At 28.6% G+C, this 17,131-nt stretch overlaps 3 protein-coding genes across 5 annotated transcripts; 1 reads left to right on the top strand and 2 right to left on the bottom strand.

The window, feature by feature from the left end:
* Positions 1–1,785: 1,785 nt before the first annotated feature.
* Bma-ptr-1 (protein C24B5.3, putative) lies at positions 1,786–10,312 on the top strand (the record flags this gene model as incomplete). Of its 2 annotated transcripts, none has more annotated exons than XM_043082372.1 (17): positions 1,786–1,926; positions 2,203–2,433; positions 2,690–2,884; positions 3,327–3,413; positions 3,730–3,862; positions 4,184–4,387; positions 4,921–5,025; positions 5,299–5,435; positions 5,997–6,192; positions 6,286–6,482; positions 7,018–7,261; positions 7,898–8,096; positions 8,265–8,370; positions 8,653–8,814; positions 9,175–9,310; positions 9,733–9,920; positions 10,157–10,312. In XM_043082372.1, 17 exons carry the CDS (start codon positions 1,786–1,788, stop codon positions 10,310–10,312), a joined length of 2,817 nt encoding a protein of 938 aa, XP_042938306.1. The 2 variants fall into 2 exon arrangements, with proteins under 2 accessions (XP_042938306.1, XP_001896198.1); XM_001896163.1 differs by having other exon boundaries at positions 4,184–4,450.
* Positions 10,313–11,079: 767 nt separating this feature from the next.
* On the bottom strand, positions 11,080–13,064 carry Bm9343 (Cyclin, N-terminal domain containing protein; the record flags this gene model as incomplete). 2 transcript variants are annotated; one of them, XM_043082370.1, is made up of 6 exons in its annotated part: positions 11,080–11,184; positions 11,409–11,591; positions 11,978–12,122; positions 12,281–12,369; positions 12,739–12,836; positions 13,007–13,064. In XM_043082370.1, the coding sequence occupies 6 exons, from the start codon at positions 13,062–13,064 to the stop codon at positions 11,080–11,082; spliced, it is 678 nt and encodes a 225-aa protein (XP_042938304.1). The 2 variants fall into 2 exon arrangements, with proteins under 2 accessions (XP_042938304.1, XP_042938305.1); XM_043082371.1 differs by lacking the exons at positions 11,080–11,184; positions 11,409–11,591; positions 11,978–12,122 and adding an exon at positions 12,160–12,184.
* A 441-nt stretch (positions 13,065–13,505) lies between these two features.
* Bma-tbce-1 (CAP-Gly domain containing protein) lies at positions 13,506–16,875 on the bottom strand (the record flags this gene model as incomplete). Its single annotated transcript, XM_001896165.2, has 9 exons — positions 13,506–13,622; positions 13,841–14,012; positions 14,214–14,461; positions 14,570–14,681; positions 14,807–14,976; positions 15,241–15,346; positions 15,823–16,005; positions 16,294–16,461; positions 16,700–16,875. The coding sequence occupies 9 exons, from the start codon at positions 16,873–16,875 to the stop codon at positions 13,506–13,508; spliced, it is 1,452 nt and encodes a 483-aa protein (XP_001896200.2).
* Positions 16,876–17,131: the final 256 nt, after the last annotated feature.

Below are 17,131 nucleotides of genomic sequence, written 5' to 3'. Positions count from 1 at the left end.
AAAGAAAAAATTTGCATAAAGTTCAGTGAAAAAGTTGAAATTTTTGAGAAACAAATTTGAAAGGAACTTTTTTTTTTTAAATTAATGATCTGATCTATGACTTATTTTATAAGAAAATGCAACAAATTATTGAATAAATGATAAAGAAGAGAAGGGAAAATAAAAAGTTGATGTATTTACTGGAATCGATAAATAATACTTTTTTTATATTCTCATTTTAGCAGTTCATATTTGAATAAATTCTTATGATATCATTTCATTTACTCTAAAAAAAAAAAAAGATAAGAAATGAAATTGGAAATCAAAAAAGTACAAAGAAATATAATCTAATTCTTATTAAAATAATAATAATGAATACTTAATCAAATGTTTCTTTCTTCAAATCTTTCTAAATTATCCATAAGAGATGAAATACTATATGAATTGATCGTTGTTTCTTTCATTGATAATATTCAATAATAATTAATCAATAAATGATAAAGAAAGGATTCGAAATGATTCGAAATGATCATTTCCATTCCACGTATAAAATGCGTGTAAAAAAAATTTGCGTATAAAAAATAAAATGTAATACGTAGGATCAGCAATGAGAAGTATTAATGAGATGATAAATAAGAGTGATAACGATAACAGTTAAAATTATAGCAATAATAATATTCCGAAAAATATTAAGTTATAAAATTTAGAATTTAACATATCTCAAAAATAAGCAGTAACTATCATTGCTGAATTTTAATATAAGAATTTGAAAAAAAAATTTTTGAAAATTATTGTTGTAAGTCAGTCTCATATATGTGAATGATAAAAAGCACTCATAAAAGTAAAACTTTAAAAGTGAAATTTTTTTTTAGTTGAATATAAGTGGCATTAATAATTCATTTTTCTTTCTTAAATTTGTTGAAAAGTACTTCATTCTACTCATTAAATAATGGAGAAGAATTTTCCAATTCGAAATTTCGATTTAAAACATAAAATGTGCCATGCATTTGAAGGAACACATTTGAAGTCAGTGTTAAGCAGTTCAAGCAAAATAATTGGTAATAATAAGTTTGTGATTAGTTTCAAATAAAAATTATGAGTGATAATAACAGCATTGGTGATAATGGTGAGTGATAATAACATCATTAGTGATAATAATGAGTGATAATAACATCGTTAGTGATAATAATGAGTGATAATAACATCATTAGTGATAATAATGAGTGATAACAACATCGTTAGTGATAATAATGAGTGATAATAACATCATTAGTGATAATAATGAGTGATAATAACATCGTTAGTGATAATAATGAGTGATAATAACAGCATTGGTGATAATGATGAGTGATAAAAATTTTTACATCTTGTTCAATTTTTAAAGAAAAGAGGACTTTTCTTCTCTCGTTTTTTTTGCCGAAATTTCTCCTTCAGTGCAATTATCGACATCATTGTCATTGTTATCGTTTCGCTTTGTCATCTATCTATCTGTCGTCTTTGTCACCATCATTTCAATCGAGAAGGAATGTATGATGGATAATTGAACTGATGAGCAAATGGATTTTGCGTAGTGACATTTTCGATGTCTTCAAATACTTCCTTTCGGTGATTAAACAATGAAATTCCATATTTTTGAATCTATCAACTTTTATATATTTCTGAAATTGCAAATTTTCCTCTTACAAAATTATTTCACCCATAGGGTATTGATAATAAATTTGAAGAATTAAATCAAATCTTTGCAAATGATATCATTTATGTGATATTGCAATTGTTGTCCAATTAAAAGATATAGGTAAATCGATAATGTTATCTTTTGATAATATCATACAACAATTATTCTATCGTTGGGGTTCAATTGCTTATCGCTTTCGATTTATTCTATTTATTGGACCAATCTTATTAACAATAGCTCTTAGTTTTGGATTTTTGTTTATCAAAAGACAGGTAAACTTTTTCCTTTTTTCCTAACTAAAGAATTAGCAAACTATGATAAGCAAGGAAGTATCTCTTAATTTTAACTACTTTTGTTTTAGTTTAATTTAAGCTAAATTAAATTAAGACAAGTTGTAAATTAAAATTGATAAATTAATCAACGGAAGCAATTAAACATTCTAATCTATTTCAGGTAAATTTATTATCAAATCTTTCATTTCATGTTTTAACGTATCTTACACTTATTCAAAAAAAAAAAAAAAAAAATAAGAATGAATTTTTTTACAGACGACAATCGATCCGGAATATGTTTTCTCACCAAAAAATGCGCAATGGCGTTACGAGAAAAAAGTGCTCAGTGATTATTGGCCTTTAAATGAACAGGAATTTTGGCCTGGCAAAAGTTACGACTATACAGGATATGTGGATATTATAGCAGCTGGAATAAAGCATCCAAAATTTGGACGACCAAATATGTTGGTATTAAAGTATTTGGATGAATTAGAACGGATCAATCAGGTTACTACTTCAACTAATAATTAACCAAATTTATGAAATAAACTAAATCCTTTATATTGATTATTTGAAATGAAAAGAATTGTATTGTTATCGTTATCATTGTTCGAAATATTATCATAAAAACTGGATAATCAATAATTAGATAATACTATTTATATGATCTGATCACTATGATCAATAATATATCATCGATTATTATTCAATTAATAAATTTAGCATAATTAAAATGATAAATTTATCTAATTAATCTTTTCAGCATATTATACATAATATTACAATATCAGTAACACATAATAATATGACATACGAAGTCGGTTTTACGGATTTATGCATGTCATACGACTGGAAATGTTTCATGAATGAACATGTGACAATGCTTATGCCAAAAGAACGATGGGGAAATTTTGATCCAAAATTAGCTGAATTTACTGATGATATAATCAATAATGAGGTAAGGATAATCAATCCTTTTTTTTTTTAGTTTTAATTTAATTTGTTTTTCAATGAAGAAATTTTATTTAAATAATAAAAATTTGATTAGTGATTTGTATAAAGCATTCATTCCAATAAATATAAATTCAATTTTCTTCCTATCATCAAATTAATCATTCACAATTATATCAATTTTTTAAATTCAAATTAATATATTTTGTTATAGTAACGGAGTATTTCCGCTTTTTTTCTTTTTTTTTTTTTTGTAATGTATAATTCAGTTTATTTCATACCTTTTCTAGTTTTCTACTTCTTTTACAAGTAATCCACGTCAAGTAATCCACGCTTTACGTCAACATACACATGCATTCGACGTCATTATCTTATCTTTTTTCTTTGAAATCATTGATTAAATTTTTGAATTTAATTTAATTTATTATCAATATATTACTTTTTTATAGGTTAAAATAACTTATCCAATCGGTTGGCGTGGAACTGAACCAATCTATTTTGGCGCATTGATTGGTGCGCCCCATATCATCGATAAAGTAAGTATACCTTTACAGATTTGTATGCAAAACATGGCTGTTACGAGTTCAAGGACTAGTCTTGGGTCTAGTCCAAGTGTCACAGTCTAGTATATGGCCTAGATTAGAGTCTCAAAGGGTTCATGCAATTAATGAGGTGACAGATATTTTCTCGAATTAAGTAAGTCAAGATTCAGTGCAAAACTACTTTTTAACTTATACTGTCATTTTTGAATTCAGTCGGTTTATTTACGAACTGAATGCACCGGTCCGGTTGATATATTTATTTACGGAATAAATGCTATTGTCTCTTTTGCTATTGCAATATTATATTCAGGAAGGACATTTCAATTACGTCCGAGCTGTTAGACTTACTTATAATGTTCGAGATGAAAAAATTGGTAATATTAGCTATTTGTGGCGTAAAAAGGTTGCCGGTTTTTTATCTGACGTCAAGAATCCAGCATCCAGTATGTTAAGCTTTCTTCTTCATTCTTACACATTTCTGGATCCTGTTTTTCAAATAGAAAAAATCAGAAACGTATTCAATACAATTAAATTACAACAACTGTTTTCTTTTTTTTTTTTTTTTTTTTTTTTTTTTTTAAAAAAAATAAAACTAATAAAATTAGCAGTTAGCAATTACAGCAATTTTTCTATCAAATTAACACAACAAAAAACGGTTTACTATCCGTCTTTTCGGAAACCAGTTTTACTGTACACGGTATAATTGTAGAAAATATATTCATAAACTATTTCTTAATAGATTTTCAGGTGTTTCATTTTTGTAGACATCCTGGAATTCGGTATGTTTCATAATGAAAGTTTACCGGAAGGCTTACAACAAGTTGCTGATTCATTGTCACCAAAGTTTGCAATAACTGGTGTCGTCCTATTCTCGCTTTGTGGATTAAGCGCTATTGTTTTGTACAAACATAATGATGGATTCATTGCCGTCGACTGGTTGCGCAGCAAACCGACAATAGCATTAGCCGGTAAGACCGATTCCACTTCTCGTCATCATCCGTTCACGTCCGTAATAGAAAATAATGACACCTGTAAGCAATGAATTTTATCAATCCTGAACTTTAACCTTAATATCTACACTGTAACTTTAAACATAAAATTGAACTGTTGAATTATTAGTAAGTCATTATGAAGTATTATAATTCAAATAATAATTGCAAATATCGGATTTATTTTATAATTTAAAACTTTCATCATCCACTTTTACATAAATGATTTGAGTAAAATACTTTTTTTTTTTCCATACGTTATCAAATGTTTTTTCTGTTTGACGTAGCAAATTGACGTAGCACTAATTTTTACTTAAGTTAATTCCTCTAATTACTATAGCATTATTCCGCTGTAAAACTTTGAACAAATTGTGTAATATCTTCAATCTTTTAATAGTTTAATTTTTAAAACTTCAACAATTCACAACTTAATGATAACATCCTTACTTATCTTAGATGACTAAATTCTTCGATGAAATACTACAAATAAAATTTTAATTATACATTTTCAGGTTTATTTTGTCCTTTACTTGCAATTATAAGCGCATTTGGTTTAATTTTATGGATGGGTTTCTTATACAATGCTATTGTCAACGTATCACCATTTATCATCTTTTGTAAGTTCATTTCAATCATTTCAAAATAATTTCATCTATTTTTATTCGTATAAAAATTGAATTTTTTTTTTTTTACAATTCTAATGCTACTGTGTGCATTGTGCAGAAAAACATTAAAATTTATTTATTATTTTTCTCAATCATTTCAATATTTTGCACATTTTTATCATACAAAAATGATACAAAAGGGAAAAAAAAATGATAATTTGTTTGAAGGAAAAATTTTGATTGATTAATTTATTATAGAAAATATAATTTTGTATAATTATTTAGGTATTGGTGTGGATGATATGTTTATAATGAGCGCAGCTTGGCATCGAACTAATGTTGAACAAAGTGTTTCACATCGTTTATCCGAATCACTTGCCGAAGCAGCGGTTGCAATATCAATAACAACAATCACTGATATGGTATCATTCATTTACTCTTTTCTTATCACTGATATGGTATCATTTATTTACTCTTTTCTTATCACTGATATGGTATCATTTATTTACTCTTTTCTTATCACTGATATGATATCATTTATTTACTCTTTTCTTATCACTGATATGGTATCATTTATTTACTCTTTTCTTATCACTGATATGGTATCATTTATTTACTCTTTTCTTATCACTGATATGGTATCATTTATTTACTCTTTTCTTATCACTGATATGGTATCATTCATTTACTCTTCTCTTATCACTAATAACACTATTGATATAGATTAAACAAACAGTTAAGATTTAAAAGTACACTGTCTGCTGGAAACGTAATGAATGGCATTTTTTGATTGTTCGTTTAAGGATAATTTAGATGATCAGTATACAGTTATATTCCGGTCTGCTAAACCGGATATATCAAACAACTGCGCAATTCAATATAATCTAAAATGACGGTAATTCCTGGATATATCAGTGTATTTATCAACAAATGCATTAAATTTGCAACAAATTTCACATATTTGTTTTTTTTTTTTTTTTCAGTTAACCTTTGGCATTGGCTGTTTGACAACATTACCAAGCGTACAAATGTTTTGTTTTTATACATTTATGGGTATAGCATTCACTTATCTTTATCAGTTAACATTTTTCACCTCTGTTATGGCATATAGTGGAAAACGAGAAGGTGATGGATTGCATGCGATAACATTAAAACCAGTTATCAGTGAAGAATTAGCTGGTTAGAAGATTTTTTTTTTCTTTTTTTCTGTTTGAGAATTTTTTAAAAAATCTTTTTAGGAAATGTCAAGATTTTCTTTCTTTTTCATTTCAGATAATTTATTTAAAAAACTATTTCTAACGGGTAGCATATCATCAAAATCGACAATTTCAACGAATAATAATACTTCTTCAAAGATACCATCTGAATTTGTGCAAGAAAATGTGACAGGAAATGAAGAAAATGTAAAAATTACATTAAGTCAAAAAATGCGTGAGAAATTCATGGATTTTAAACAAAGTTTAAATAAGGTTAGCGTTTTTTTTTTTTCTTTTGACTATCGCAAAACTTATGTGTTTTTCATAAAAAACAGTAATAATTCATTAAAAGGTCAAAGTAGAATCAGTTCGAATTGTTTATTCAAATGAGAAAAAGTTCACAAATTAACTATGACTCATTTCATAGTAGTAGTAGTATGATGTAAACTAGTATCAAAGAAAGCATGCCGATAAATGGTCTTTTGAATACGGAATAGATGGTAACACACGTTACGTCATACGTATTGCGCGTCCTACTTACGTGTTGCTTAAGTGATAACATAACACAATCCTTGTTTATGAAAAAAGTACACGCATTCATTAAACTATGTTACTGTCAATTCGAGACAGTATGAAATTAAACTCAAAAAACTTTGTGTTAAGAGATTGAAGTGGTAATCATCAATACTTTCTAGAATTCTTATGCAATTTTATAATATTGTTAATAAAATTATATATTGATAGTAAGTTTAGAAATTAAATATTTAATAATAATGAGAGTATAATGAATAATTCAACAACAATTTAGGAACTACCAAAATCGAAACATCGTGAAACAATGATTTCGAAAATATTTCGCGAATATTACGGTCCTTTCTTGCTTGATTGTTTCACCAAGAAAGTTTTTATTTTCATTTACATCATCTATTTATCATTAGCAATATTGGGTTGTACAATGTTGAAGGAAGGTTTAAATCCGAAATTTCTTGTTCTGGATTCATTTTATCTCAGCAAATTTTATATATTAATGGATGAAACGTTCTGGGAAGAAGGTATGATTAATTAGTTAATTTTGGACAAAATATTAAATTTGATTTATTACTATGGACGGTATAATGGACTTATTGATTGTTTGGTAATAGAAATGTCAATTGAAAAGATAAACACAATGTTAGTGTATTCGATTTCAAGTTTCAATAGTTACATTAAGAAAAGAGAATTTAGTTGAACTCCATTAAAAGACAAAGATCAAATATCTGAGAAAGTAAAAATTTGTATTTCACATTAATTCCATCCAATGCATAAAAATAGCTTCATATTTTTTAATATTTAAGCAGTAGTAGGTTTAAGCGAATTTAATTATATATTCGTATGAAAGAATGAATCAATGACAAATTGTTTTTTTGTGATAAATATAATGGAGTTGACATATGCATTACTGAAATCTGCATTGATGAAACTTTTTTTTTTTTTTAAATGAAACACAAATAATAAGCAAAGGAGGAATTTCGAAAGTTTATAATAAAATATTATGCGGAAAAATGGAAAGTTAGAATTTATTCATTAATCATTATAGGCAATTGTAACGATTCTTTCACATATTTTTCTAACAAATCGAAATGAATGATAAAGCTATTACCGTTTCCTATTATTCAGGAAATATGTGCTGTATAAGATTTATGATTTAGGCCTACAAATGCAAGTTGTGGTAAATTCACCACCTGATCTGTTTAATTCCAAGGAAAGAAAAGAGTTCCAGAATATGCTCGATGATTTCGAAAATACAGAATATACAATGCGACATAATGCGACAATGATATGGCTTGATGCCTACGAAAGAAAGCTTAGAGAAGATCACAATTTTTCAAAGATTCCATTACCAAAAACGTAAATACCCAATAAAATAGTAATACTTTTGATTAATTAATACTTTTCTAGGAATCAACGAATTCCTGAAAATGAAGTTCAGAAATTTAATTTACAGAGTGTATTTTTTTAGTATTGTACGAACGTATAATTATTTCGAAAAATTTCCGAAAAAAAATTTAATTTCAGAAGTCAAGAGTGGTACGAACGATGTCGAGAATGGCTGATCTCAGCTGGCGGACGACGTTTATGGGAAAAGGATATGGTTTGGGGCAAAAATGAAAGTGACCCCAAAGTGGGTCTTATTTAAGAGATCTGCAATTAATTTTTGAATTTTTATAGGATAAGTAAAAATAACTATTGTTGGTAGTAAAATAATCATTATTAGCAATAGTTAATTAAAACTTCGATGTAATCTAACTTACAAATTTTTTGCTTCGTCGAAGATGTAAGCGATGAACTCTGCAAATTAATAAAAATTACTATGCTTATAAAGGTAATTAGTAAGGATAAGGTAAGGTGTGAAAGCTTATTTTTATCTAGAACTTCAATATAAAATGAATTTTTTTCTTTATAGACATATAATCATCTGTTTGCTTTTCGTTTTCAACTTGGACTTCGAAATTATAAAACGCCAACTGATCATATGCGCAGTGCGATACTAATGAGAGAAATTTCAGCCAAATATGCAAAATTCAACATCACTACTTTTCATGAATACTATCCATTCGCAGATCAGGTATTAATAAATAAATGATCAGATGTGAATTAACAGGTGATCAGGTGTGAATAAATAGATGATCAGGTATGAATAAGTGAATTTGAAACTACAGCTTCTCTTCTGTTCTTTTGCAAAATCGAACCGTAAAAGATCAGGTAGCGTAATGTTAATTATTATTTATTAGGACTATTCAGTCATTCAGTTGAGCAGGATGATTTTTCGGTTTATCATATTGTATATCGAATGTAATCATAGGACTAGTCTTGTTACAATTTTCTCGTATTCCAGTTAATCCTTCAAATTTCTTATTTGATAAGACAGTTTAATTTCTAGTTTTCAAAAATAATACGGAAAGATGTAAAGAACGGTTATTTGCAGTATATTGAATTGAAGCCAGCATTAATCAGGAATTGTTTACTGGCAATGCTATCTATGCTTATCGTATCGTTTATCATGATACCAAGTTGGATTGCTGCATTTGTCATTGCATTTGCAATTTTCAGCATTGATATTGGTATGTTGCTATAACAATATCTAAAATTTAAATTTTAACTTTTTTATTATATTCAGAATAAGTAACAATTGAAAGGATGAAATTATAAAATCATTTGCTTTTTTCACATAACAGATATGATAATATGTCAAATATTCAAAAGTGATAGAGAAATTAGTATAGAAATATTGGACTCTTTTAAGAATTTTATCTATTGAAGAATAATTTATCCATTTAATTCGACGAATAAACGCTTTAAATTTAATTCGGCTGGACAATTTAATAAATTGCAGAATACCTTTTAATCTGATCTGTTTTATTGATTAACAAGGTTGAATAACGAGATTATATACATCTTTAAAACAATTAATTATTTTGCGCCATCTTTTGGGATGTTAAACATTAGAAATTTTTTTGGGAAGAAATTAATTGTAAATTTACAGGTGTAATTGGTTTTATGACTTTTTGGGGTGTACGTCTAGAAAGTGTTTCAATAATAACAGTTATTATGAGTATTGGTTTTGCCATTGATTTATCAGCGCATATTGGTTATGCATATGTAAAATCGAGTGGAAATCGACATGAAAAGGCAATCAGTGCATTAGAAACTATTGGCTGGCCTGTTTTTATGGTATATTATTTCATCAGATTTAACTTATCATCTTTGTTTGTGCTTATATTTTAATTGATAATGTCATGATAACATCAATTATGACTGGACCCTCCTTCCAAATGATACAAACGAAGTATCAAATTAAAATAAACCACTGAAAAATTGAATGGAATTTATATTAAATTTATATAAAATTAACAAATTACAGTAACAAATGAAAGAACGTACTGTTTTTCTTTTCTTTTTAATTTCAGGGAGCTTTATCAACAGTGCTTGGTATTTTAGTACTTGCAACAGTTCAAGCATATATCGTACAAATCTTTTTCAAAACGGTATTTCTTGTTATTATTTTCAGTATGATACATGGTCTAATATTACTTCCAATATTCCTGACGATTATTTTAAAGTAAACAACATAAGAGTCAAAGCTAAATTGAATAAAAAAGTTTGGATTGAATAAATGTGATAGTTTTGCCAGGATTAGTGGAAGGGAAGAGTATCACACAATGATAAAAAGAAAAGAAAGATAAACAGGGAGAAGTAAAAGATATGAGGTATTTTTATACTTAAACTATTTACGTTATGCATATTTGCAAATTTTGACTCCCAAATTGTGAGAAGGAAATTTTCATCTTTATTTGGCACAATATGTAAAAACTTACAGCACATGTGAAATTATGCTATTGCAAAACTGCAAACTTTGCTTTTCTACTTCTTTTTTATTGTTAGCAAAGTCCAAATCTTTTTGCTAGATCTTCAACTGTCTTATCTTAGTTAGGAGCAGCTATAAATACACTGTCTAACTGTATTATTTAACTCATATTTATACAAGATAGTGGAACATTTCAATACTTTTGTATTGGAAATAAAAACATGAATTGATGGCAAAAATTCTTACGAATAAAATGTATATTATAGCAGTATGTTTCATACTAACAATTCAACAAAACATTCCTATAAAAATTGAGTAAAATCACATGAGTTTAGAGCCTTTTTTCTTTCATTTTTTTTTTACGAAAAAATCATGACTCATTATTTGAAAAACTGTATGTTACTTCACAAAACAATACTAAATATAAATCCCTCAATCATCTAGAACAAGTTTGGGAGATAAAAACAATCTAAAAGATTAACAAAATCTTGTCAGATAGGCTATTCCTGATACCCACAAAAGCTGTTATCGTTTCAATACCAATGTCACCAGCTCATCTTCCAGACGTCGTAATTTCGATTTTGTCATTGACGAGTAGAAGATGGAATACCATCGAACACCAATGGAAACCTAAAAATTGCAGAAAGTGTGTTTAATAACACTGATGCAAGCGGAAAGAATATCCAAAAAATATATAAGCAATCTATTCCTATCGTTCAAATAAATGAGATCGTAGGGTAATTCTCTTTTGACAATGTAAATTATTGAGATTAGAGATATAAGATTGTCAAAAGATGACTGATCCCATATTTTCAAGACGATATGGGAACTAATAATAATAAATTGTAAGAGACCTTGGCAATACGAAGTGCAACTGCAAGACAAACAATGGCAATGGTTTGCGGACTATGTGACAGCACCCAGTATGGATCCACATGTGCATCACGCAATATAATAAATGATATAGCACCAATGTGAAATCTTGTAAATTCGTGCGGGCACCAATGCATCAGTGAGGAGATATAATGAAGCAAATACTAAAAATTAGAATATCAAAATGAGTATAAAACATGAATAAGATGAATATATGCTATATAAATAACCAAAAATTCTTATAAATTTTCCTATCGCTTCACATGTAACAATCTTAATAACCTAACTCTGATTTAATTAAGCAAGTCATAAACAATTTAGTTGCTTTTAGACTCAAAATATTGCTTTTCGCAGAAATGAAACATAAATCTCCACTTAAATATATATTCGTCATAGTTGAAAGTACCTACCGATATCTTTCAGAATGACGTTTTCGTTGGCTAGCAAAATGCCAGTTAAAATCAATAATTTTAATCTTATAATTTTAAAGCATTATCATGTATAGCTACATTATATAAAAGATTAACGTAATGATAATGAAAAACATTACCTTATGAGGATTTTCCACAGCTAAACGAAATTTTAATAATCGTAGCACAATATATTCCATTCGTGAAAGACTTGTTCGTAATGCCCACGACTCGTCATCGATTTGTAGGATCGGTGCACAGGGATGTAGTATGCTCAATGCAAATCTAGTTAAGCCTTTGACTTTCGACTAATAACGCCTGATCACGTTGCAAAGTATGGTTCAATTCTGGAGTTGAGAGCTATGATACCCAAAATTTTGCACATGTGCTAAACTCATAACCGAAAAACTGTTGAAAAAGTCAAAGCAAGGTTTTCAAGTAACCTGTAAGCAACATTCACAACATCTCTTGTTTTTACCATCTCATCTTCTTCTATTTTAGCTGCCAACAGAAGACATGCTGAAGCAATCGTCTGCAATAAAAGCATATGTAAAAGAAATGTCATATACTTTTGCACGTTTAATTTTAAAACATCAACTTCGTAGTATAATTTTAGTTCTAAAGAAAACCGGACTTCAAATTTTAAAATAGTTTTTAAAAATCAGAAAAAAAAAACAAGTTAATGTATTTATCAGAATAAATCAGCTGAAGTTTTTTAAATCTCTTTTTGGAAAGGAAATCCGAAATCCCTAAAGGCAAAATAAAGTAAGCACAGCGTTAAAATTTAGAAGTTTGGTCATAGCCACTCCCAATAACCAAAGAAAAACGACATAATTTTTACCTTTGAAAAGCTTTAGTTTATCATCCACCTAGCTTTAATGGCTACTATAGCAAAACTTACGTAAGGACACAGTTCAGAAGCACCACTCTTCCTTAGTGTCCTATATGTTAAAACTGCAGCAGTACATATCGTTGAATTTTTCGCTTCTAATTTGATTCCTAGAATGAAAACACTAGATAAGCAGAAAAGCTTCATATAAGCGTATATATATTGTAGAACAATTTTAATCCTTCCTAATTCGATACTGCCTTACTGTGATCACTTTCATTTTGCATGCCAAATAATATAGAGGAAATTACAGTATATGAAATCATATAGATTTACTTACCAGCCTCGACAACAAATGCGAAAACCTTTCTTCGATTCCTTGAGCGGTCGTCCATCATGAAACAAACACTAAGGTTGATAAAGCCTTAACAAAAACTGATACATAGCATTAAAATCCACTATTTATATTTTCTTTGGTTTGCATACCAGTATAGAATGAGGAATAAGAGATGTACAGAACAAAGTTTATTTTTTATAAAAAAAAATAGATGAAAACACAATGTATAAGAATAAATGATATTTAACAATGTAATTCAAACATGCAAACATTTAACAATGTAATTCAAACATTTATGAATTTTGGCACATTTCATCGGCATAAAATTAGATTAATTGAATACTGCCTTTTCAACTTTTATGGGACAGTAATTAATGGTCAAATAACAATTGTGTGTTGTAACAAATCACTAACACTCTATCATACGGAAGGATTATAATCCTAAATTACAATTAGTACAACCAATCAACCAACCAACAATTAAGGCTCACAAAAGATGATATCATATAACTGTGGTATAAATAGTATCCTCATTAGACAACGAATAAAAACCCAAAGATCGCAATGGTTTATCCAAATTCATCATAAATCCTTGACAATCATAAGCTTGAAGTGAGATCTGTAAAACTTCGGTAATCATATTTTCCCCATTATAGTGATTCATAAAAGATATTAACTGATCTACATACTTAAATACTTCATAATTATAATGAAAAAAGACATGAATTTGACAATACAACTTTTCAGAAAATAAAATAACAATAATTTCTTCGTCATTAATATCATAGATACAAAAGTTCCACAGATTTACTCGAGTACTGCTTTAACGAAGCTTACTTTTCTGGCATCAAGATGAAAAAGTCTGCTTGTAATACCGATTAAACTTTGTACAGTAAGTGTAGAAGGAAGTGAACGTTCCACGACTTTTCCTTCATACGACAACTTTAATTTCAATAAATCCATTCCACCACAAGAAAAACTGCTCGGCTCACCATGTATTTTGATTAATCTGCATTAAAAACACAACATTAGTGCTTAGAGAAATAAAATACAAGTACTGAAATCAATTTAAATAAATCAAACAATAGCATACAAAAATTAATATCTCCTTTGCACCTTCATGCACAAAACTCTGTTTTTACGAAAGAAATTTGGTAATATCTGTTTATTTAAAAAGATATCAACGTGCTGTCTTCTCAACTTTACTGACCTTTCTACAACAGCACGATACTCTTTCGTCGGCGAAGACGTACCGAATTTATTGAGAAAACGCATTTCTGCAGAATTTCTTTCAATGGAACTTATTTCTGAATTACTCAAGAATTTGAGTTGAGGTATACAAGCAATAATGATTTCACGAAGATCAATTCCGGAATCAGCTTCATCATAATTATCAGAACAAGAATAGCATAATCTTTCCAGTTTTGGGAATTTAGCTAATTCAAAAATCCACTGTTTCTGAAAACGAAAATTTGTAGGAACATATAATATATATATCCATATTTCCACCAATCAGATGTTTAATTTTAAAACTATATTACAGAAAGAATCATTTCACAGACTTACATCTTTTATAGGATTATCTTTAATGTTCAGCGAAGATAATGAACTGAACCAATTATCATCTGGAATGAAGATGTGACGCAAACCGCAATTGATCAGATTGAGCTTTTGAAGGCTAAAATTAGATTTAACAATATTTCAAAAAAAAAATATCCAAAAATATAAACAGTGTTAGGAATCAACTATGTTAGAAATCACTGCTTGGAAAATACAAAACAGTTAAGGTGGTGAAATAATTACTTCGGTAAAGTCGATAAAACATAAAGATTAGCAAAATCGTTAATTGGATTCCCTTCTAAATCAATGCTTTCTAAATTATGACCATACACTCCTGGATCGAAGTATTCCAAATTATTTCGATTCAAATGAATTTCTCGTACATATGGAAAGATATTCATAATTTTCCGGGCCTGACATTAACTTTGCTTTATGTGAAATTAATAGATTTTCAAAAGATGCTTACTTTATGAGTTACTGATGTAATTGATGTATCAGTATCTGCTACATAAATCATATCTTTCTATTATGTTGCACAGTGGTGATATATGTTTTATACGGAAACCTAAGAATACATATATAAAACTCACCACTGTTCATTTACGAATAACCTAATTTAAAACAGTAAAAACTTTGATAACTAACTTAATAAAGAGTAATTCTAGTGAAAATAGTACCGTGCTTTCATCAATGCGACATTCACCCAGTGCTAACGTACTGATTGGAGCTGACACCATTCGTTCACCAGTGATTGATTTCATTCCTTTTTCCATATAATTGTGGCTGGAAATTGTAAATTCTAATCAAAAAAAAAAAAAATATATGTACATAATCCTCTGATTATACCAAACTTACCCTTGGAAATAATAATTAAAATTATGAAAGAAATCATAATATGTCATTGTATATCAGATTACGAAAGCCTAAATGTTATGCGCAACGAGATTTTACGCTATAGTTTTTGATTATTATTCCACTAATAAATAATACAATTTTGCTGCATCTGAGTTCATCGCCTATTTCAGTATTGCTATACATATTCCAAAAGACGTTCTTCTTTCAAACACAATATCGAAGAGTTGGACAGTCCTTACATTAATCAATACAGAAACATAGATTCTAAATAGAAATTATGGACAAACAATATTATTTGAAGAAACGCAGCATACACAAGAATTACCACTTGTTATGTCAGTCAAAGATAAGCAAGATTGTAGCATAAGCCTGTAACTGATATAATATCAAGTCCTAAATGTAACCTTGCAATAAGGAAGCGTAATGATGGGAAAAAGCAGAGAATATCCAACAAATTACACCATTTTGATAATAAATTGTTGTAGAGATTAAGTTCCGTACAATACTTGAAAAGATTGCAACTGGTTGGTGGAGCTTTCGCAACTTTCATGTTATCCAATGCTATAACTCGCAATTCCCATAGATTACTGAAAAAAAAAAAAAAAAAAAAATATTATACGAAAATAATATTTCATTAAAATTTATTTATAATCATCGATAAGATCGCTCGCCACTGAACACAACTTTTCCCAAGAATGTAATGCAATGAAGCATAACATGACCATATATAAACTCTTCAAAAAAAGCATGATTAATAAATCTACGTAGAATTACTGTTTTCTTTGCGGTTTATTTCTAAACACTCATATTAAGATTACCATCACAATTTTTATTTTTACCCTCATTTAAAAGCTTTTTAACATATCAAAGCAGACTTCTGCTTCCTGTATATTTTCGCCATATCCACAAGATCCACATTTTTTGATCCAAATTCGACCATGTCACACTGCTTGTAATTGATATATCTATCGTTCATTTCCTCTAGCAAATTTTTTCCTTCCTTAATTGTGTTAGGTCGAACAAATGAACCACTTTTCGAAGAACTGTAAAATCCTTCTCGTACAACGTGTCTTTTGCACTATGTCATCTTTATAAATTGTTATTGCTCACTTTTTTTCTTCGTATCCACAACAAATGAATAGTTAGAACCAGAACATAGGATATACAAATAAAATTAATGACAATTTATTTGTCACTAGCACATAAATATAAGCATTCCTTTTAATTTAAAAGAAAAATAATTAAGTAACGAACAGATTGAAACTTGAAAAAGTGACCAACCTAGCTTGAAAATATCGTTTCCCTTTCACTGCACCATCATGCTTTCCCCGTTCAGGATTGTCCCAATCAATACCAACCCATTCTCCATCATATCCCTCAACAGCACCGATATAACTTATCATACCCCTATCACCACCGACTTCGATTCGATCACCAATAGCGAGTACCATTGTCATGCTATGCTACTAAACTTGATTTCCTCAGCCTCATTTCTTAATATCTGAAAAATATCAAATATTTCCTATTTACATACATGCTTTCAACTTCTATTAACCGCTTTCATCAAAACGAAGATGCCCGTCCAACCTCAGCAATCAGTGCAATTCAGTTAAGTAGCATAGACTTGGAGGATAATTACCCAAAAAATGCTGAGATTTATTCTAAAAAAGTTAAATAAGTCGATAGTGTAAAATGAATTTTCAGAATGATCAA

This window comes from Brugia malayi (genome assembly GCF_000002995.4).
Source record: "Brugia malayi strain FR3 genome assembly, contig: Bm_v4_Chr4_scaffold_001, whole genome shotgun sequence".
NCBI classification, from domain to species: Eukaryota; Metazoa; Nematoda; class Chromadorea; order Rhabditida; family Onchocercidae; genus Brugia; species Brugia malayi.
The sequence above is the reverse complement of the archived record's forward strand: the minus strand, read 5'-3'. Positions and strand labels throughout refer to the sequence as shown.